General features: G+C 41.0%; 2 protein-coding genes across 11 annotated transcripts in view; both read right to left on the bottom strand.

The window, feature by feature from the left end:
• Positions 1 to 145: 145 nt before the first annotated feature.
• LOC102088598 (histone H3.v1) lies at positions 146 to 15,770 on the bottom strand. Of its 3 annotated transcripts, XM_021298908.2 has the most exons (8): positions 6,538 to 15,770; positions 6,232 to 6,309; positions 5,442 to 5,522; positions 4,409 to 4,492; positions 3,376 to 3,483; positions 2,875 to 2,943; positions 948 to 1,104; positions 146 to 576 (listed from the first exon to the last, which is right to left on the bottom strand). In XM_021298908.2, exons 1-8 carry the CDS (start codon positions 6,611 to 6,613, stop codon positions 294 to 296), a joined length of 936 nt encoding a protein of 311 aa, XP_021154583.1. In that variant the 5' UTR covers positions 6,614 to 15,770; the 3' UTR covers positions 146 to 293. The 3 variants fall into 3 exon arrangements, with proteins under 3 accessions (XP_021154583.1, XP_021154588.1, XP_064902376.1); XM_021298913.2 differs by lacking the exon at positions 6,232 to 6,309; XM_065046304.1 differs by lacking the exon at positions 948 to 1,104 and having other exon boundaries at positions 306 to 576.
• Positions 15,771 to 15,906: 136 nt separating this feature from the next.
• The window catches only part of MOB3B (MOB kinase activator 3B), a 92,296-nt gene continuing 86,777 nt past the window's right edge, over positions 15,907 to 21,425 (bottom strand). For all 8 annotated transcript variants that reach the window (XM_005499213.3, XM_065046310.1, XM_005499212.3 and 5 more), the window contains one exon: positions 15,907 to 20,959. In XM_005499213.3, coding sequence (XP_005499270.1) covers positions 20,930 to 20,959 — 30 coding nt within the window. In that variant the 3' untranslated portion in view covers positions 15,907 to 20,929. The remainder of the gene's footprint in view (positions 20,960 to 21,425) is intronic.

The following is a 21,425-nucleotide window of genomic DNA, read 5'->3' as shown; positions in this document are numbered from 1 at the left end:
TTGTGTTTCAGCTGTTGCTTTTTAACTTGAGGAATAATGTGGAACTGTCTTCTGGCCATGGCTGTATGTCCCGGTGCTTGATTCTGAAGCAGTCAATGTTTGCCTGCAAACATTTGTGATTAAATTTCAATTAGACATCACTGTCTTATCAGAATGTACATTTTATTTTGTTCTGTAGCGAAATTTCAAGTTACAAATTTAACAAATCACAAGTACTATCTATATAAACTTCATTGCATATCTACCAACATCTGAGTTAGAGAGCTTGTCACTCACTGTCAATGAGATTCTATTTAGTTGTCATCTTCATTTGAGTCTTCATTTGAAATAAAACTGGCAATACTTGATGCATGAGAAATCGGTGGCATAACAAGTACAGAGTCTAGCAAAGGTACTGTTTCTGATTTTGTGCTTTTCTCATTACTCAGTATGTCTGATGCCATTTTCTCATGCCATAGACTGCTTTCTGCAGATCTGGAAACTGGAGAATCATGAACGATCTTCGGAAGGTCAGAATAAGATGCAGAAAACGGTTTCAGTTTTTCACCTGAGCATCTGAGATTCTTATAAAAATTCCTAAAACACAGAACAAAAATTACATTATTCTAATGACAGGAATTCAACAGAAACTTAACAGATACCACTGAAAATGGATGCCAAATTACTGAACTTTGTTTCTTTTAAAGATTTGAATTGTCAAAGGAAGCATCTCAGCTTACAAGGCGGTGTTTTAAACATACACTATTGGTAATAATATAATTATTTTAAAATTATTTTTACCTTCACTTTTAATTTACAGTGGAAAAAGTAAGCAAATTATGTGTGCGTACAGCCTTTCTGAGCTTTTATCACATTTTTGCATAGTCTTTCATCCTGTGTTTGGAGTACCACCTTACTTTAATATCAAAATAATAAAGCACAGCACATGATTGGAAATTTTCTCTCACCGTTTTTCAATGTTGTACTTGAAGATAGCCGTAAAACAGCATAACATAAATACTAAGGACCACACAAGAGTTGCACATGACACAGCAAACAATAGGTGTATTTTAAAATTGTCTTCTTTGGTTTCTTTAACTGTCGGCCAGGTACCGGTGTCTGTCACTGCAACAGTGAAGAACATCAGACCACAGTTTGCACACATGTAACGTCCCACACAAATCAACCTACACAGAAACTGATTATATCTGTGCGCAAATAAAAATAATCACTTAACAAAAGGACCAAGTACTGTGAAAACCCAAATCCATCTAGTTGTTGATGAATTGGCCCAAAGCACATCTTAAAGTCTTTTCACCTAAGAGGAGATGGGGTGATCTTAAAACATCTATCAAACCATCCATTCTATATATTCCTAATTTACTGTGTGCAAAACTCATTGAGACAGCTACACTATATTCTTACAGGCAGTTCTTGGAAAAATACATTGGTTGGCTGGTATCTGATGTCATTGAGATCAGGAACTTGACTATGTGCTCTTTCATTATAAAAATATCTTTGATGCAATTAAGGAAATCCAACTCTTTTCCGCATTTCCATCCGTTATTTAAATACATAGCCAATTATTTTGTTTCAAGAGAAAAAAATGCAATTATGAGTAATTTACAAGCAGTTCACTCTTCTAGAAAGTTTTAAAACAATTTGTGTGTGACTGCTGCAACACACTTGATTGCAACTGTTACTTCTCTAACCTGTGAAAAGGAATGAAACTCAGAGCTGTCTTCAGGGAGCTCATCACTTGGTCTTTTATTATGTTAAGGTTTTTTAGTGCTTTTTTGCAGCTATCTACATATCTTAGTTTTGCTATAGTTTGTTAAGATCTGAACTCCCTCCGTTTCTGCTAGATCTGGTTAATTTTCCCAAGTGCAACTTGTAGTAGTAGGCAGTACTAATCAGATCTTTTGCTTTTAGTTCTATTCAGTTTTTAAATGGTAACCAATCCTCAATCAAAAAAGGGTGCCAAACCAGTCATAGCAATACATTGTTCTACCAAGGTGGAACTCCCTGTTTGTGGACTTCTATTACTTTCAGAGACATCCTCATAAACATTCATAAATTTGGCTCTGAAAAATGCAAGACACAGTAATAACGCAGTATTTTATAAGGATAACCTTACATTTAAGCAGTAACATTTTATTGCACCTTTTGTGATCCTATATACAATTCACAACAAACAGACACATCTTTTAGGATTTTTTTTTTCCTTACAGTTTGGTTTATAGAAAAGATTTTACTTATTAGCCCTTTGTTAGAAAATGAAATGAGGTTGGTATATTTTTCTAGCTATTCAGAAATAGAAGCAAGTTAATTCATTTTGCCAGAGATACAGAAAGCTATGCTTGCTGTTTCATTCAGGAATCAATATGGATAAAAAACATAGAATGTCAGAAGCCAAATATTGCACGGAAATTTTGTATGTCCCATTCAGGTGAGAAGAAACTTAGCTTCATCTGTGTATTTGTGCATATGTTTAACATTTTCCCTCAGCTCCAAAGTAGTAATAAAATATAACTGGAGGTAGGAAAACAAGAGATAAATCAAAGCATTTTTCAAGGTTTTTGGACAGAAGCATTTTTACAGATTCAAAGTACTTATTTGCATTACTTTCTCTATACCTTGCTAATATGGCCCATGCTAAGTTTCCTCATCTTGGGACTTCATTTGTTTACCTGCTAATAAGTGTATGTCTCAAAGACATGGCTTGCCTAATGATTTTTACTTATGTGATTCGCAGATGAAGATGTGATAAAGTCTCTTGATTTCAAGTTTCTTCTTCATTTTAGCCCAGCAAATTTAGAACTGATGTTGTTCTTATTCTGTCTAGTTAGGATAATTAAACTTATACTTAGTCTTTTGCTGAGGCCTCTACCATACCATCCAAAGGCAGTTCGTCACTGTTGCTCCAAGGAAGAGTGTTATGGTAATGGGGTCCCAATTTGGATTCTGAGGGGGAGAACAAAAAAAATCCTAAGCTAAAGCAGAAAAAGATAAATTTGAAAGTTTAACATCTGAGATGAAAGGGAAAGAAAGAAAGCGTGCCTAGGAAACCTGCTACATTATTGTCTAAAGTCTAAAAGATAGAAAAGTCAGAAATAAATGTAGTTCACTAGCAAATATGGTTGGAAAAGTGGTAAGAACTGCTTTCTTTAGGAAAAAAAACAAACAAACAAACAACTATTATGTTTTACTCTGTAGTACTTTGGTTAAAAAACTGCAGAACTTGAAATAGCTATGTTATGAACTTACAAACAGCAAAATAACACGTGAGCTCAGTGAAACTGGGAAAATCATGTCAGATCAGCATGTCAAAACAGATTTTTTTAGTATGAAAGTATAATACTGGAAAGCCCAATGAAAACACAGATTAGCTGTTACCCAGCTTCTTATCTTCCTGATAAATCTGCGCTTCTTCCTGAGAATCCTCCTCTTCTTCCTGAGAACTCTCCTCTTCCTCTTCCGCTCCTCTCGTGGTGGCGAACATTGCTACAGGCAGTAACAATAAGCTGAAGTTAGGCAGGGTCCATCTCTTAGGAAGGGAAACTAACTACTTACAAAAATCCCAATCTACATATAAATTTTAAGGCAGAGTTATTTTTGCAGAAGCATTTTCCAGATTCATATTTGATCATTGATGGCCACGTATGGAGGGCAGCATGTCATTTGTCTCTAGTGTTCTGGATGGATGAACAGTTTTTACATGAGACCACCTTTCACGCTTCTTGACAGAGTTAATGAATGTGATAACCAGCACTAGTATGTCCTTTCTATATGCAATTAGTGATGCCGAAAAAAATACATTACTATTATAGTAAATTTTCATAATCCTCAATTGTTAAGTCTAAATTGTAATGGAAATATCCTAAAGGAAAAATTCAGGCAGAACTGGAAAGAGACTATGTCGATCTGTGTACAGGCCTATGTGTATTGACAGACACTCTTGCTTTACTTATTTTCTGCAATTAATTCTGATGTGGGCTCTCTTTGAACATGATCTTTGTTGGTGATCGCAAACGTCACCCGTGAGCAGCAGATAGGATACCAGGATTCTTGAAACATTGTGAAATGAAGTGGGAAACTGTGGGATCTGTTTACTCACAAGTCAAATTATATCCGTGAAAGTGTTTTGTTCAAAGGTGGGAGGGCAGCACAGTATTTGTTCTCCTCTCTCACCTCTCATTCTGTAATTTTCGTTAGTAGTTTGGGGCTAATTTAAGATTTCTTGACCTAACCTCTCATTAATTTGTCTTGTTCTTTGAACAGTTGTATCAGTAACGAATGCAATACAAGATATAATTTGAGATGCACATCTGCCTGATGTGTGTGCTAGGCTCTTCTTTCCAGACCCTACTACCGCTTAAGCAGATGTATAGGGTTTCAAACCGCCTGAATAGTATCTTCTGCTACTTACTTCTCTCCTGCAAATTCTGAATACTCTTCTTTAACAGATCCTCTCCATCATCATGGTGGGACACAGATGTCCTTGCAGAATTTTCTAAATGAATACATATTAAGTTAAATACCTATCTTTGCCATATAAGTCTGGCATTTTCCAAAGAGCACAATGGAAGTATTCTCAAAAACAGACACATCCAAGTGAAGGAGATAATTTCAAACTACCCAGTTGCACTTTAGCTGATTTGTGGCTTATTAAATGCAGTAATTTTTACAGACAAATTAACCACTCTCTTATTCGAAAATTTGGATTGCACTATTCTGCAATTACCTAAAGTTGAATTGACATGAGGGCTCTGAAGGTCACATATAACATGTTTCTTCCTCTATTTTTTTATTCATAGCCCTTTTTCACTTTTAGTCTGCAACATGCTTATAAATGAACAGTACAGATTTTGAATGTGCTTAGTTCAAGCACTAAGTAGTACCGCACAGTTCCTCTCTCTTCCATCTTCCCTTTCCTGATGCATTAGAGGAAGAAACAGTTAACTAAAATCTCTTCCTTACAGGGGTATGTTATAATTCCATTATTTAAAATGCTCTGGTATTACAAATCCGTGGATTTCAAATGCTGCCAGAAAAAGAGCTAAGCTGACTTCGTCCTTCAAGTGTTCTATAGTCTGCTCTTTCCTCTGTCCCACCGCAGAGAGGCTTTTCATTTCTGTCCCAACTATGAGCACCAGGTGTGACCAGAAATTGGGGTTCTCGTTCAAGGACAAAGCAAACAGGGTCCCAGATGCATTTATCTGACCGTGTTACTAGAAACCCCCACTGAATTTGTGTAAGTGCATAAGCCATTCAGCTGGTTTGTGTGGAGACAGCGACTCTGTGAAGCAGTGTAGTGAGCGGGGATTGCAAACATTAAGTTCACATTGTATAAAAGGGAGAATTCCTCTTCACATAAAATTCTGAACACCTGATGCTGAAGTGACAATACCTATACTTTGTGCAACTTAATTTCATTTTACTATTTTCTCTTATGTTCTTACCAGGACTTTGTTCAACATTTGTGTTTTTTTCATCATCGTCATCATCTTCGTCCTCTTTTTCCAAATAATCTCCAGGTAGTGCTAATTTGGAATAATCCAGGAAATGCTTAGTCAATAACTTCTTAGTCAAATATGTTTGTTTGTTTAAAAATGTATTTGCTGGTGATTTGACAGGCTGCAAAATATGTCTGCTCTAACAAGTGACTAAAACCAGTTTAATAAATTACAAGCAATGCTATTCACCTTAAAAAAAATGCTGTTCTTATTTAATTAAGATCTCAATAGTCATATGATACTGTATTTCTAAATATGGCCCATTTCCAAAGGCTGTGTACATACACTGACATTCAGGAGCTGTCTCCTGCATCAGGCTCCCACTCTCACTTTGGTCTGCAGCCTTCCCAGTACAGCATGCCAATCAGAGTATTTCTCAGAGCAAATAATTATACACGCTAAGAAAACAGTATTTCAGCCTCAGGTCTGGAGTGTAAGAGAGTGACTGCAATGGTCAGGAAACCAACAGCCCTTTTTTTTACCTTGTGAAATAATGTGGCTTTTCCCACTGTGAAACAGCGAATCTGAGCAGGAGCCTGAGACTGATAAACAGTCGGGAGTGTTTAAGTGCTACTGGTTTGCAGTTCCTGGTGACAGAACTGCCATGTATGTGCAAGACTGACTGTCCCTGCACCTTTAGAGAGCACGGGGGCAATCCTCAATTCAGCTCGTATCCTGTTTCACAGGGCTGCGAGCAGATGCTCTTCTGCCTGGTGCTGCACGCCCTAAGGGTTACCTTCTGCCTGGATGCTGTGTGGCTGCTGGAAGCGCGGGACAAGCTGTATGGACTTTTGTCTCCTATGGAATTTTGCACCTGCACACAGGCACAAAAAGTCAAACTGTAGAATCCGTTTTCAAAACAGTGCTACCACAGTGGAAGGGAACAGTCTAATTAAGCTCTCTGACAAAAAGCTTCATTCAACTAATAAAAAAAAATTAAATTAAGAAATATGTTCTGCCTTTTTTGTTGTTGTTTTTAAATCTAGCAGAACACAAGCTCTGTAATAATTTTTACCACCATAAATTTTTGATTAGAACATACCGTAAGGTGAAATAAATTTTCTGGTAGCCTCTGCAGAAGTTAGAAGGGATAAAAGGACAAGCAAAATGAGATTCATCGTGGACACGCCGCTCCTGCTCCAGAGGGGCCTCTGGCGCCTGTGCTCGCGGTGCTGGGTCCCCGAAATGGAACGGGTCCCCAAAGGCGGGGCACTGTGACGTTATCTCCAGCCGGGTGGGGCTGTCACGAGGCAGGAGGAGGAGGGGCTTGACCTCTGATTGTGCCGGAATAGAGCGGACACGTACTTAAGTTGGTCTCACGCGCGGAGCTGCAGGGCGCTGCGCGGACGCGGGGGGACCGGAGCGTCCTCTCCCGTGGGACTCCACACGGCTCAACCGCGGCGTGGGTGCGCAGAGCGGGGGACGTGCATCTGACACCGCCATTTGTAATAGACCCCGTTCAAAATCTAAATAAAACGCCTCCTGCTGAAGTGTTACTGCAACACACATGCTGTGTGACTCGAACTGGAAGCAGGAGAGTCGACACACCTTTCCGTTCTCACCTGTCATTTTTTGCCTTACTGCAAGGCACACCTGTCTCAAACGCATGTTTCCAGGTACAAAGTTTTTGTTTAACGACCTTGCTGCTTCAAAATACGTTATTTCCACAATGGACTTCCAGTAATATTTGGGATGGTTTACTTTAAATGAGAGAGGTAGGAAAGGTATCCTATTCCTGATCTGTAACAGTTTGTCAAACCAGTTACGACTGCCGCTGTGCCAAAGCCTTTTAAAGAAATTTTAAGGCGTGAGAACCATTCTAGCTGATGTGAACTGAAAAAAGGGCAAAAAAGGCGAAAGATTGGACCCACAAACCGCTATGATCTTACTTAAATAAGTGACTAGCTCCCTCTGCTGACTATAGAAAGAAAAGTCAGGTTTTTAAAAGGTAAAAAACCCCATGCACTGAAAGATAGTTGCAGAACAAAAATATGAGGAAAAACTGGGATGTGAGAATAATATACTAGGAGAAGTCCCGAGTTTGTAAATACTTATTTAATCAACACTAACATGAGCTGACTTACTGTTGATCCACATTACTCACATAAGCAAGAATTTTAAAGTTGATAGAATAATTCAAAGGTGATAAGGAAAAGCGTTTCTGGTGTGTCACATACAGATCCAGTCCGCAGCTGTGGGCAGTTCAGTAAAATGAGTGTTCTCCGTAGTATGAACTGTGATCTTGAGCCATTGCCCTTCCTAGAGGCATCCAGCTTCAGATGTAACAGTCACTACTTTTTCAAGCTTTCATTCAGAAACAAGCACTCAAGACCTTTTTGGTGTAAAACATGACATATTTTTCAACATCAGAGACAAGTTCATCTTTCTCTGGAGACAGACACAGGTTCAAACTCTGAGCTAGACTGTATCCAAGTGATAAATCCCTCACTACAGGTGAGAGGAACAACACAGAGGTGACTTGCATGCGGTAATTCCCTTCATAGTCATTGTGGTTAGTTCGCAGTAATTCAAGTTAAACAGAACAGGAGCCTTATGATTAAACATAGCATGGTTGCTTAGGGTTCTTATTCAAAGCAGCCTAGAAGTGATTGAATAGTTAATGGCCATGGTTAATGGGACATAAAGCAACATTAAGAGGTACCAGGAAGTTTGTGCTGCAAGACATCAGCAAATGTGATTTTGAGCTGAGAGGTTGAGTTAGCAGAACTGGACACATGGTAAAATGGAGGTAATGGAAAACAAACAAACAAATGCCTAAACCAACACTCTGGAAGATATTGGAGTGAACAGACTGAGGTGAAGAAGTAACAAGGGACTCTGGATGGTCACCAACAGTCTTTTACACCAGGGTCCGATGATGTATCACCAAACTGAAGGAGTACTCCTTATTTTCCTTGTGTTGCTGTTGTGGGGAAGATGAATCTTGAATGGAAAAAAAAGAAGGTGATGATGAACAGAGAGGAGGAGGGGAAAAAAGAGAAGGAAAAAAACCCTTGCCAGTGTTTAAACCAAAGCCACTGGCTTCAAATTATTCTCCCCCATTACATTGCATGTTGCCTTGAAGTCAGTGTGATGCTCTTTCAACAATTCAATGAGTGCGGCTCAGGGAGGGAGCCCAGAGATCCGGGTATTTGCACAACAGTTTGTGCAGAAGGAAGCAGGACCTCTGCTGAGAGCCTGCGCATGTGCTCACTCATGGTGGTGATGCACCAGTGGTCACAGTCCCAAGCACCCACCGGAGCAACTGATCCTGACGTGGATGGAACTGCCATGGGAGGATGCAAGTCTCCAGGTGTGGGGTGATGGTGCCCTGGCTCACAGAGGGCCTGTGCTGTTGGAGGATCTCTGTTGCTAAGTAAAGGAGCACCAAGAAAAGTTCAACAGACCGGACACATCAAGGAAGAGCTTAACTGGGTCAAGTCCAAATAGAGCCTGAACATTCAGTTGTTTCAAAGGAAACACAGGCAGAGTTTGTGCTTACCAAGTTGGAAAATGGAGACTCCCTCGCTGGTGAAGGCTGGGAGTTGGTGACTTCTTGCACCAGGATGACCACTCATGGTCCAACCATAGATTTTCAGCTACAGAGCAGGTGGAGTGTTCAAGCAAGAGTGGAGGGGCTGGGAGCTGTGTCCAGTGGAACCAGCAGGTCGGCAGAGCCTGCAGCAGCACCAGGAGGAAGCGTGAGACTCTGCCATGGGGATGGGTGCCCCATCTGCCAACCTGACCTGCCGTTGGGGGAGCTGCTCCTTGACAGGGCTTGGACATTGTGGAGAGACTGCCGGTGCCTGTCCAGCCCCTGGGCTCGTACTCTTCCTGCTGCCAGGGAGGTCTGGAGTGTGCCATCTCCTGCAAATGCGTGGTAAAATATCTGTGTAAGCATCTTCACTGCTCCTTGAACTCCTGACCTGCTGGAGAACACACATGAGCAATATTGCCGTGCATCTTATCTGCCTTAACTGAAGCTACAGTAACACAAGTGTACTACTTAGTGTAGTGTGTGCTAATTATTACAGTAGTGCTGTTGGAGTATTGAGGTCAGCCAAGTCAGAGTATCTGACAAACAATAAATGACAGCACAGCAGTCACAAAGTGGATTCTGAGGTACCTTTTATTTTCTTGCAGAAGGTACTGATTTCAAAAGTAGAAGAAACATGATTTAGGTCTCTGCTTGAGGTAGCACAACAACAGATTTAAATGATCCCTTAATTAGGGATGGCCAAAATTATTTTCAAAACTGACACTTTTTTGTCTATGTGGCCTAAACCACCATTCAGCTTTAACAACAGGACACTAGAATTATCCAGATTGGTTATACAGCTATTTTTCTTCCATACAGAGTGAATCAAGAGTTGTGCACATCTGTATTATACAGATCATCTATAACAGGTTTAATTTCGGGATACTAATTCTTAGTTGTCTTGCAATTGATCTACAACAACCTAATTGTCTTATTACTTGATTTTCTGCGTGTACCATAGATCACAGATTCTCGTCCATTTTCATTTTTCAAGAAATTATTATACTGCCTGACATCTTAACGGATAAGCATCGCTACAGCATCAAAATGAATGAGATCCATCTTGTTAATTTCCTGTGACAGCTTTTGAAAATGCATTACTTTCCCCACATAAATATATATTGTATTTGGAACTATCTCTTCCTGTCTTTACCCTCGTTGAGTGCTCCAGAAGGGCACCAGTTGAGTGTTCACCAGAGCTGATAGTACCTTCTGCCTGTGGAGGATGTTCTTGGGCCAAATGATGTCATTTTCTATCATTTTCTTACGTGATTTTTCCCAAAAAAAAAGAGAAAAAAAAATGCACAAACATACACAGAAAAGAAAAACAGCAGAAAGCCAAAAAACAAAGAAGGAATCAAAACCTGAGAACAGAACATAATGTGAGGAACTCCATACTAACTTATTAAGTAATTTCTACTGCGAAAACTCTTAGGTCTATTTCATTCTTCCCATTAATCACAAAATTAGATTTGTAGTAAAAATCTGCAAACACAGCAGTTTGCATTTCACTTTGAAAGAAAATACAGCTTTTTCCATCTCAAAACTGAAAAGCTACAGAGTGATTACACAGCAGCCTTAAGCACTGGTACCTCCAGTGCCATTCGCAGCGTGCTGATTCCTCGCCATGGCTCTACTCTGAGCAGGGTTTTAGGAATTTGCTTGTACGACCTTGGGTTTGAAGATGAAGAAAAAGGCTCAATGACTTCAGCCTACAAAAAGAACAAGATAAAAGGACCTGGACATTACCTCATTTTTTTCACATCACCCTGTGCTCAGACCAGAAGGCCAGAGGCGGAGCAGCACAAAACACACAAACTAACACTAAAAAAACCAACACTACCACAAATAAGAAAACCCAACCTGAAGTGCTTGATGTCTGGGCAGTCAAAACAGCTATGGAATAGACATTCTGATTTAATTTTATTTAAATATAAATGTACATGTGCAATAGCTGAAACGTGTGTATTCACGTAGGAACTGGAAGAATAGAAAAAATAATATTTCAGAGTTTAAATAAAAGTAATTGGTAACGGTTTCCATCTGTTTCAGTAGGAAAAGTTAAATACCACACTTAGTTCTTTTTACGGTCTTTTATTCTTCTACTGGTTCAAACAAAAAGCTTTCTCCTTGACTCAGTTCTGCTGCTGGTTGATCTGCTGTGTTCCTCTCATTCCTTTTGAGCAAAGCAGAAACTTTTTTCATCCTTCTGAAGGTGGCACATACCAAATCCTAAGCTGGATCTCTCTAGTAAGCTTCTGGCTGGGCCACAGACCTTCAGGGAACAGCCAGCCTGTTAAAACAAGTAAGTGTTTTAAATGAAGGCATCAGGTCCACTCTGAATTTTGCAAAACTAACTCCAAACTAAGAACAGGAAATGGCAACAAAGTTTAGTCCCATTTGTTATTGCAGTTTGTTAATGAGTGAGCTGGTGCAATGAGGCTTTTACACCACTTGCTTTAGAGAGGGCGAACTTTCAGACCTTTGGATTCAGGTGTCAGTTTTGAGTTTTGTTAAGTTCTGTTTCCAGTAGTTTTATAATTTTTCAGAGACCAGGTTGCATCATGACGTGCATCATTGTGCAAATGCAAGAGCCCACAAATCATTAACAAACTGAAGACGTGTTTCCCAGTACCTGAAGTGTCAAAACTTCGTATTTTGGAATTGTTTTTTTTCAATGGGCTGGCATAAAGAGTAACTCATGTGGGTCCATCCAATGAAATAATCTTGTGAAATATTAGTTAATAGCAACAAAATGCTGTGTCAGACTAAGGCAGCAGCTTTACCACAGTTCCTGCTCACCTGCAGAAGAATTCAGGTTGATTGGGAAGGTAACCGTGACAGGCATTCAGGCACTCATCTATCACTAAAATTCAATTTCCCATTTGGAACAGACACTTTGAGGGTCAGCCACAAAGCACAAGGCTCAGGATAATGCACCAGTGACACATAAATGCCACTGATAAGCTGAGCCTTTTGAGTCAGCTCAGCCCCTTCCTTTATCCTAATCTTCCTCCTGTTTTCCTAACTGTATGTCACATCCTCAGAGCTAGAAACGTTGTCTGGGTGGGTCTGATTTCACTGCCATGGATGATCAGCTTAGGAGTGCATTACCAGCAAACTGGCCGATCGAAGGGGCCAACCACCACTAAAACAAAACAACAGAGTGTTTGTGCAATTTTCTTTTCTTATACTGATTTCTTTTTTTCTGCTGAAAATGTAGTACAGGAATGCCTCACGAAGGATGTCCTGTCAGTGAAACCTGCCTACTAGGGAAACCAGCTCTGCTGCTCACGCTACATGCACCAGCTCAGAAAATTATTGTATACCACTCACATTGAGAAGGATAAATGCAATGTATTAGAGGATTATGATTCTTTTTTAATCTCTGAAGAGCTTCTCAGCCAGTATATACCATATCTCTCCTCATGCTTTATCATGTCATACCTACCTAAAAACTAAGCAAGCAAGTAGGCTGATTAATCAGGCATAGTATCAATGTGGTTATTATGGTGGCAACTGGGAGGGCAGGTGACTTAATTCTTGGGCTTAATTGTGAAGGTCTTACATGTGTCACTGAAACTACTGTTAGCATATTTCTCTGATCAGATAAATTCTCTGGAAGTCAAAACAGTCGTGTCTGTTGGGAGCAGAACAGGGCAAAATTTGTGGAAGCATGTGATGATTTTTACAGCTTGAACCCAGGTGAGCCTGAAAGGCTCAAGGACTGTGAGTGAGATGCTGCTCAGCGCAGCGTGCCAGCACAAAGCCTGGATAACCTCTCACACCTGAATTTAGACCTTTTTGCAGGTAGAGAAAGTCTTCCGAACCTGGGCCTGAACTCTGCTGCTATCACTGCATCCACCAACTCTCTTTTCTCTCATGAATATGGATGCCACTGGGTAGAAAACAAATTGTTTGATGACTTATCTGAAAAGACAGCACCTTTAAGCCAGAGGCTACTGCCGATAAAGGACCCAGCGGAGTTCAGTGTGTCCCCAGGCACTTTCTGTTTGTTGCTCCATCCCCATGAAGGTGGGTGTTTATCAAGCTGCTTCCTTCACTTGCTTGGTGAGAGCTATACCACTTCTTAGAAGTCAGCCTCTTGCTATGAACACCAACGACAGCTACGAGTACTGCCAGCTGACAGAAACTGGACATTTTAAGACAAGTGCTTAACACGGAACTAAAAAAAAGCATCCTGATTTGCAGAGCTGAGTGGCCTGAAGTGATTTTGCGGTGCTCTGGAAGGATTCCATGACGCAACTCCTGGTGATACAATAAAAATGTCAAATTTTACACCGCTTTGTTTTCGATTCTGCGTTTTGTTGGTTGGTTGCTTTGTGTGTGTGTGTAGTTTTGTTGGTTTTGTTTCATTTTGGTTTCTTTTTTTTCTTTCCTGTTCGACTCCTAGAATATGATATAATTTGGCTTATAGCATGAGAGGGGCTTGATTTACTGTTCATGTAATGAGATGCCACCTCCCCTCCTAAGTACTGCTACCTTATGTGCCATGCTATTAGTGAATGGCTAGTAATTACCTACAGTATGGCTTTTAGGGGAATGAGTCATGTGTGGCTTTTACTCTGCTACTAATGGTGCCAGAATGGTTCCGCTTACCAAAGCACATGCACCAAGTGGGTGACACCCTCAGATGACGAGTCAATTTACTTGAATTGCTCTAATTGCTGTGACATAGGAAATACAATCTAAGGGCTCAGATCATGAAGTCCATCTGTTATACACCAGAACTACTTTTTTAATCAGGCAGATCCGTTGGGTTTTCACCATGCCACCTGCTGCGATTGCCAGGTCTGAGGACAGTGAAGAGCAGTATGGAATAGAGAAGAGAGGCTGAATCTTGCTTTGCCATAATATCGTGCAGCAGCAGGCAATCCTCATCCCAGTTTGTGGCAGGGACACCAGTGAGAGAACTTCTGCAGTGCAGCAGGGTGCATGGGATGTAACAGCCAGTCCCATTCTCCCTTGCTGCTTTGCTCCTCAGCTGGCACAGGAGGTGCCTTCCATGTGCTCTTCAGCTTTCATTGCTTTGTGGCATTAGGCTGGGGAAAAAGGGTGAGAAATGCAGAAAAGGTGGAGAGGGAAGAGGTTACTGCAGGTCTTTCCCCTGACAGCACAGGTCTCTTCTGTACAAGACAGGGAAATTGACAATGGCAGACCAAAGAGCCTTGCCACTGCTCTCATGGCTGGCTCGCCACATCACTGGGACTGGAAGCACTGCTAGAAGTTGCTGGTCCAAGCCCATAATCAGAGCAGGGTCACTTTGAACAGGTTGCTCAGGGTTGTGTGCAGTTGGGTCTTTTAATATCTCCAAGGCTGAAGATCCCACAGCCTCTCACGGCAACCTGCTCCAGTGTTTGACCACCCTCAGAGAAAAAGGTTTTCCTTATGTTTGCTTCAGTTTGTGTCCATTGCTTCTGTCATTTGATACCACTGAGTAATCTGTCTTCTTCACTCACCACATCAAGTATTTATATATATGGGTAGCATCTTCCATGGACTTTCTCCAGGCTAAACAATGTCACCTCTTTCAGCCTCTCCTTGTGTGAGAGATGCTCCTGGCAATTCATCATCCCCACAGCTCTTTGTTGCCCTTGCTCCAGTCTGTACTGTCCTTTGTACTGGTGAGCCCAGCACTGGACCCAGCACTCCAGGCTTGTCTCGCCAGGGCTGAGCATGGGGGAAGGATCAGCCCCTGACCTGCTGGTAACACTCCTCCTAATGCAGCCCAGGAGGCTGTTTGCCTTGTTTACTGTGAGGGCAGATTGCTGGGTCATGGTCAGCTTGGTATCTAGCAGAACCCTCAGAACCTTCCCTGGCCAAGCTGCCTTCCAGCTGGGTGTCTCCCTGCATATACTGATGCCTGGGGCTGTTCTTCCTCAAGTGCAGGACTTTGCATTTCCCATTATTAAAATTCATGAGGTTCCTGCTGGCCTTCTTCTCCAACCTCTGGAAGGCCCTCTGAATGGTGGCACAGCCCTCTGGTGTATAGACATACACATGCCACGCTGAAAAACTTTCTGCTACCTTTGCCACTGAGCTTTTTTCAGCTCCAACAAACTCCTCAGCTTCCCTCACTAGCTGTTGTCCAGTTACTTCATTAGTTCCAGCATCTCTAACCTTCAGCTGCTCACCACCATCAGAGAGAGACACCCAACGTCCAGCATCAGCTCTTCTTCTCTTAGGTCCTGCAACCATTCTTGTCTCCTACGCTCCTGCTTCCCTCAAGCTCTGGAACTGACTTGCATTCAGTATACAATAGCTTTACATATAATAGTGCCCGTATATATATATTGTTATAGATGTTTTAGGAATCAGACTAAAGACAACAGTCCAATGAACTGTTAGTCCATATGCTGGAGATGGTTTCTGTTGTCCTATTAGATCTCCACTTCCTTCTGTGGCAGCCAAATTCTAACCAAGGGTCTTTAGTTCTGTTGTTAGGTGATGAAACTTTGCCTTGAACTAGTTTGGTGCTACCTACATGTCTTGGAGTGTCCCACGAAGAACCAGCTGAAGAACATGATGAAACCCCTGAGTTACCCAAGCTTGAAGACCTGACAGGCAAGAACTCGCAAGACAGCTTAGCTAAAGAAAGGCTACTGGCATGGCTAGTCCCGTCCCACTGGTGTTGGAGACAGGCTGGCCAGTTTCCATCAGCATGACATTTGGTCCATTTCTCTTGGTGTCGCACGGGTGTCAGGAGAGCTGTGAGGAAGCCGGTGCATTGGCAGTGATGGATCCCACCCACCTCTAATTCCTGTGAGCTTGCCAGGAAATTCTGCCCTGCAGTATGAAAACCACATGCATTTTTCCTGCTGAAGAATTAGATCCCAAACAACTTCACAAGACTTCTGAAAGGTTATGTGTCTTTTATTCATATTTGGATTTCATTGCTTCATCCACTAGGATTGATTTGAAAGGTAATCATCTTTTGTTCTCTTTTAATGACTAGAACAGTTAGTGTTGGTCTCTCTTCCCATACAATTGAACAAACATTTAATAATAAACAGAATTAAAAGAGCCTAAGACACATCTGACATAATTAAAATAAAATTAACATACCAAACAGTGCTGATGCATGGAGGAAAATGAATCAAACACTTACTTCTTAGAAAGATGCATCCCCCTTAAAAATTAACAAACTACAAAGTACTTTGTGAGAAAACACAGGGAGTGTACATATGCACACACCGATACTTACACATCAATATCCCCATCCAAACATCTATATATACACATGTATATACGTGCACACACATACACGCACATGCATGTATTAGACTGGAAAAGTAATTATTGTTTTCTCTGGAAGAATATTATTATAACTCTTTATTATATTATATCTGTCTTTAAAGCAGGAAAGAAACAATTACTTTAATAGCTCCAACTTATTTAGCTAAACCTTGAAAAACATTGCCTCTCTATTTAGCATAAAATACATGAAAAATCAAGTTTGATAAGTTTAGATTTAGGTGTATAGCACTACCAAGCTCTTACTACTCATTTGGCTTGCTTTACTCTTGGACCAGTGTCCACAATTATTAAAAAAGTTCTCAATTTCTTCCAATATGTAGGAAAAAATGTCTAAACACTGACCACTTGTCTATACTGGGTCCCCCAGTGTTATCCCCTTTTTAAAGCACTGAAAGAACGTTCCTGTTTTACACATAGTTTACAGATAGTGCATCCTGTTTCACAGTGCTTGCAGGTACCTCCTGCTCTCTACTCCTGCTCTTCTGAAGAGGTAACTCAAACCCAACCCTTGGTGGCCTCTCCTCAGAGGGCGCAGGTGAGAGGTATCCTTTCTGGAGGCAGAGAGAGAGGTGAGAGAGCTACTTCTCGTAATGACATTGCCCTCGGGGTAGCAAAGGGCTCAGAAGGCGGAAAGCCAGCTCCGAGACCTCGCTCCCGGAAAACGTGAGAAACCTGAAGAACACACCAAAAAGGTAAAACGCAAAAGGGAGGAATGGCTTTTTGTGAGACGCCTCCAGAATGCATAATTGGTTCAACCCGAAGCACGAAGGTGCTAAAAAGACCCTTTTAGTCTATTGTTAATACAGACTGGGTAACAGTGGCTCCCCAGTTACAAAGGGTACCGTTTTCTGTGCCCTTTACACTGAGCCCCAGGAGTTTTCTTGCACATGATCACTGGGACAATGTTTACTCCTCAGGTCTTGAGTAGTTGTTTGCAGGTCTCCATCAAGTTACGCTTTACCTTCCTCTTCTCTCCCTGCCTTGTTCTTAATGAATCCAGTGGTCAGGAGAATGAAATACCTTGTCTGGTGTCAGTTTTGCTGCTTAGAGCTTCAGTTCTTGGAGAAAACTCAAGTTTTCCTAAGTACCCCACGTTTCTCAAATCTGATGGAAATCATCAGTTTCAATGCTGTGTATCAGTAAAAAAAACCCTCCTTTGATAAACCCTGGGACTCCATCCATCATAAAACCTGAGGGAGGCTACGCTAATATTTGTTTCATGTTATAATACATTTGTCACTACAATGGCACTAGTCTACATTCACACAAAGCAGAAGTTCATTACAAAATCCCTTATTACAGAGACAATCAATGAAAGCTATTAAGTCTTTAATCACTGAAGGCAATTCTGGTATCACAGGAACCTTTCACACTCTGAAAGTTAAGCTGACTGTGGTCTCAGTCAGCTGAAATGATCCCTCTAGCAGTGCCTTCAAGCTTAAGTACCAGACTAAAAAAATATTGGTTTTAAGCAAGAAAAACAAGACCCAACTGAAAGATTAGAATGGTTATTTAAACAAAAGAAAGAGAAAACAAACACAAACAGCAACACCTCCCCACCCCAATCCCGGAACAACAGGAAATTCTGGGATGATGGAGAACATACATATTTAAGATCAGGTAGAAAGATTTTCTCAGTAGGTGAAATGGATGCCTCTGTATACAATCACTTTTAAACTCAGTTCTCATTGCACATCCTGAGGAATCACATAAATCAGGACCTGAAATTAACAACCGAAACACAGCTCTGCCCCAGTGAGGTCCTCAGCAAATTACTGATGAAGCTGGAATCCTTGAACACAAGATCCAACAGGATGCTGCCCTCTCCCCTCTACAGGAAGGGGTAATGTGGTACTTTCACGTAGTGATGTCACATCCCAGACAGTATTTGTATTGAGATCTCAAATACCAGGCACAGGAAAAGGAGAAATGGCCCATTGGCATGAGATGTCCAGGCCATGTCTGAATATCTCTGCAGTGGAAGCAAGAGGACCTGTTGGGAGATATTTGGCTGAAGGCCAAACCCTGCCACTTGAGGAAGTTTATTTCATCACCTACTGAAGTCCATGATCTTCCCAGCAGAATGGGAAATGAAAACAGGTACATTTTGCATTTCTCTGTGGCTGGTTCAGCTCTGAGGTTGCGATGGGCATTCCCACCCATTACAGGAATTTTGGTCAAGTCAAACACAAATCCTCTAGGGTTCAACTCTGCATTTCCCTCCTTTGCCCCATACAGTGTGCTGCACTAGAAAAGGAAACACATGAGTTTATGAAAAACAGTTTTAGAAAAAGGAAAATAATCCAACAGATAAGTTCTGCATTCACAAAAAAGGTTAATAAAAAATAACTGAAAGTAACTTGGAACAAATTCTGCTGTACCATTAGACTGAACTACAGTGAATAGACTCAAAATAGTATAGTGTAAGCTGCATAATAAAATGAATAAATTATTTTGTGCATTAAACACCACATTTTCAATTTATGTAGTGACTCAGATCTTTATGTACAAAATTCTACACATTTGCATCTTCATGTTGCTCTTTAAAATATAGCACTGCAGGACTGCTCGGCCGTAAGAACACCACATGTCAACTGACCACAGTGAAATTCAAGAGCACTGTATCAGATACAGCTCCATCTCCAACAGTGCAACAGCCCAGGCACTTTGAATGACTACAAGAAACCCTTTCATACACAACCGATGCTGTAATTCCAGGCACTTGTCACCCACAGGTACCATGTACTTTCTTCCAAAGATGAAACATTTCTCACTTTCTTGAAAATGAGGCAACGAAGCTCAGCAGTAGCTCTGGCAATTAATTCCACAAGCTAGTTACATCCTGCAGAAGTGCCAGAAGGCCAGAAATTATCTGTGTGTGCATTCTAATCTTCAAAGAATTAACCTGATTGCAAAGACTACCGAAGGAGGTAGGCACACTTCAGTCCATCCCCTTGAATGAAAAGGATAATGCTGCTTGCATAATTCTAAAGACGCAGAAAGACCTTCACCGTAGCTACACTGTTTTGTTCATAGACGAAAGCCCTTTGTCCCAGCAAGGACATGATCACTAACATTTACAAGCCCTATTTTAAGCAAGGAGGCAAGCAAATCAGAAGGTACCACAATACAAGCTAGAAAAAGTTAGCTGTTATTCCCTAGTGTCTTCTACCCCTCTATTCTAAATATTCAAATCACTGGATACTCTACAAGATTTGCTTCTGATACTGTCTCAGAAGATGTAAACATACCTAACTCACTTGAGGGGAAGGCAGCAACAGGGTTCAGCACTTAACTCAGGAAGGAGTAATCTTTCAGAATAACACAAATGTGCAAAATTCATCACAAGGCACAGAATAGATAGGTGTGTTCCACTTGATTCCCATTTATCCAGCTGTATCTTTCTTGTGATCTCTCTGTTAAGTAAGGCGTGGGCTTTTTTTTCTCTTTTTTTTTTTTCTTTTTTTTTTCTTTTTTTCAGAAGAAAGCCGCTTATCGGGGCATATTTGGCATAGAACACTTGATTCACTGTGATGGATCCATCCAGGCTGTCCATACATGTGTTATTTAAGTTGGACTGAGTACTGGAAAAAAACCCGTTGTGTCAGTCCAGTGTGGGAAGCAAACCACACTGCTGGACACTGTTTAGATGCAACAGAGACCTTCACTCGTTCCCTCCTGCTCTATCTTTATAATATATTGCTCATCTTTACTGTAGCTTTCTCCTAGTTATTAAAATTAAATTTCTTTTTCCCTGGAAAGATTAAATTTTAAGATGAATGAGAGGGATTCTAAGAGGATGTGAGGATATCATATTACATGACAGATTGGTGTACTTCATAGGGTACTTAGGAAAATGCCGACTATAGCTGTTTTTTTATGTAATTTGGAGATATCGAGCAGATTTGCTTTCAGTCAGTATGAATTCAAAGAAAAGACTTCAACACCGCAATGCTATATCTGGATGCCTACTCATGTAACTGAGATCAGAAGCGGTCCCATTGTCACACAATTCTGAGTCACAATGAAGAACAAACTGCCTGATCAGCTGAAGGACACAGCTGTGATCCTGGAAATACAAGGCTTGCTGGCATTTGGGAAAGATGGCCAAGCCTTGGAGGGCCTGGTGAGGGGTAGGGAGCATTAAAAGGCTAAAAGTCTTTTGTGATTCCAGAGCATCTTAATATTCTGCTGCACTTAGGAAACAAAGCACATACCAAGAAACAAAAGGAAAAAAAAAAACCACTGCGGCTAACAATACGATTCTGTTTCAGAACAACTAATCTGGAGGTCAGCCCAGGGATCTGAATTTCAGTAAAGCTCTAGCAGCAGAAGTACAGTCTGTCATTCATGGCTGAAGAGGTTCTTATCCCCTAGAGCTAGAACTAATCTGAAGCTGGTTCTTCTTTTTCTCAATAATCCGTGTAAATCAGATGAAGTTCCTCGCAGCATATCCAGGATTAAGAGCACTGACAGTGGTGGGAAGCATTTGTGAAAGTAACTGTGGTTCCCTGTTTTCATGGGTTAATATGCAAGCTCAGTGCATGAGGGCTGTCACGTTCTTGAACTCTGCAGTAAGAAGGAAACCGGACTTTCCTTTTCTTCGGTTGGTAACTTTTTAGTGACACATCTTGCTTGTCATCTCTTTCTGTAAAACAAGAAGGGGAGATTAAAAAGCAAATGGCATTTGTTGAAAAGTGAACACATACCTTTTCCCAGTTAACGTTTCTGCATCTCTGCAAATGGATGTGGTTTTGTGTGCCACCATGGCTGTGCTCCTCTTTGTCACTTTCAAGGACAATGAACATAACTGGCAATTAGCGTGCAACATTTTGTCATTTTTGACGGCTTTAATACCCTACTAATTCCCTAGCTGTGTCTCATAAAAGGTACTGCATCCCTCAAGAAAGAAATAAATCACCTGCAAGAGCAGGAGACCTTTTCACTTAACCTAAGAACAAGGATTGCAATTGTTGTCATTAAACCTGCGGCCAACAGGAAACACAGAGATACAGTTTTTGCCTACTTATTTCTGCCGACACATGGACGCATCAAGCACACGAACACAAATCACTATGACTTTGTCTCTACGATGGAGCCTTGGAGCATTCACA

This window comes from Columba livia, chromosome Z, assembly GCF_036013475.1.
Source record: "Columba livia isolate bColLiv1 breed racing homer chromosome Z, bColLiv1.pat.W.v2, whole genome shotgun sequence".
Classification (NCBI taxonomy): domain Eukaryota; kingdom Metazoa; phylum Chordata; class Aves; order Columbiformes; family Columbidae; genus Columba; species Columba livia.
The sequence above is the reverse complement of the archived record's forward strand: the minus strand, read 5'-3'. Positions and strand labels throughout refer to the sequence as shown.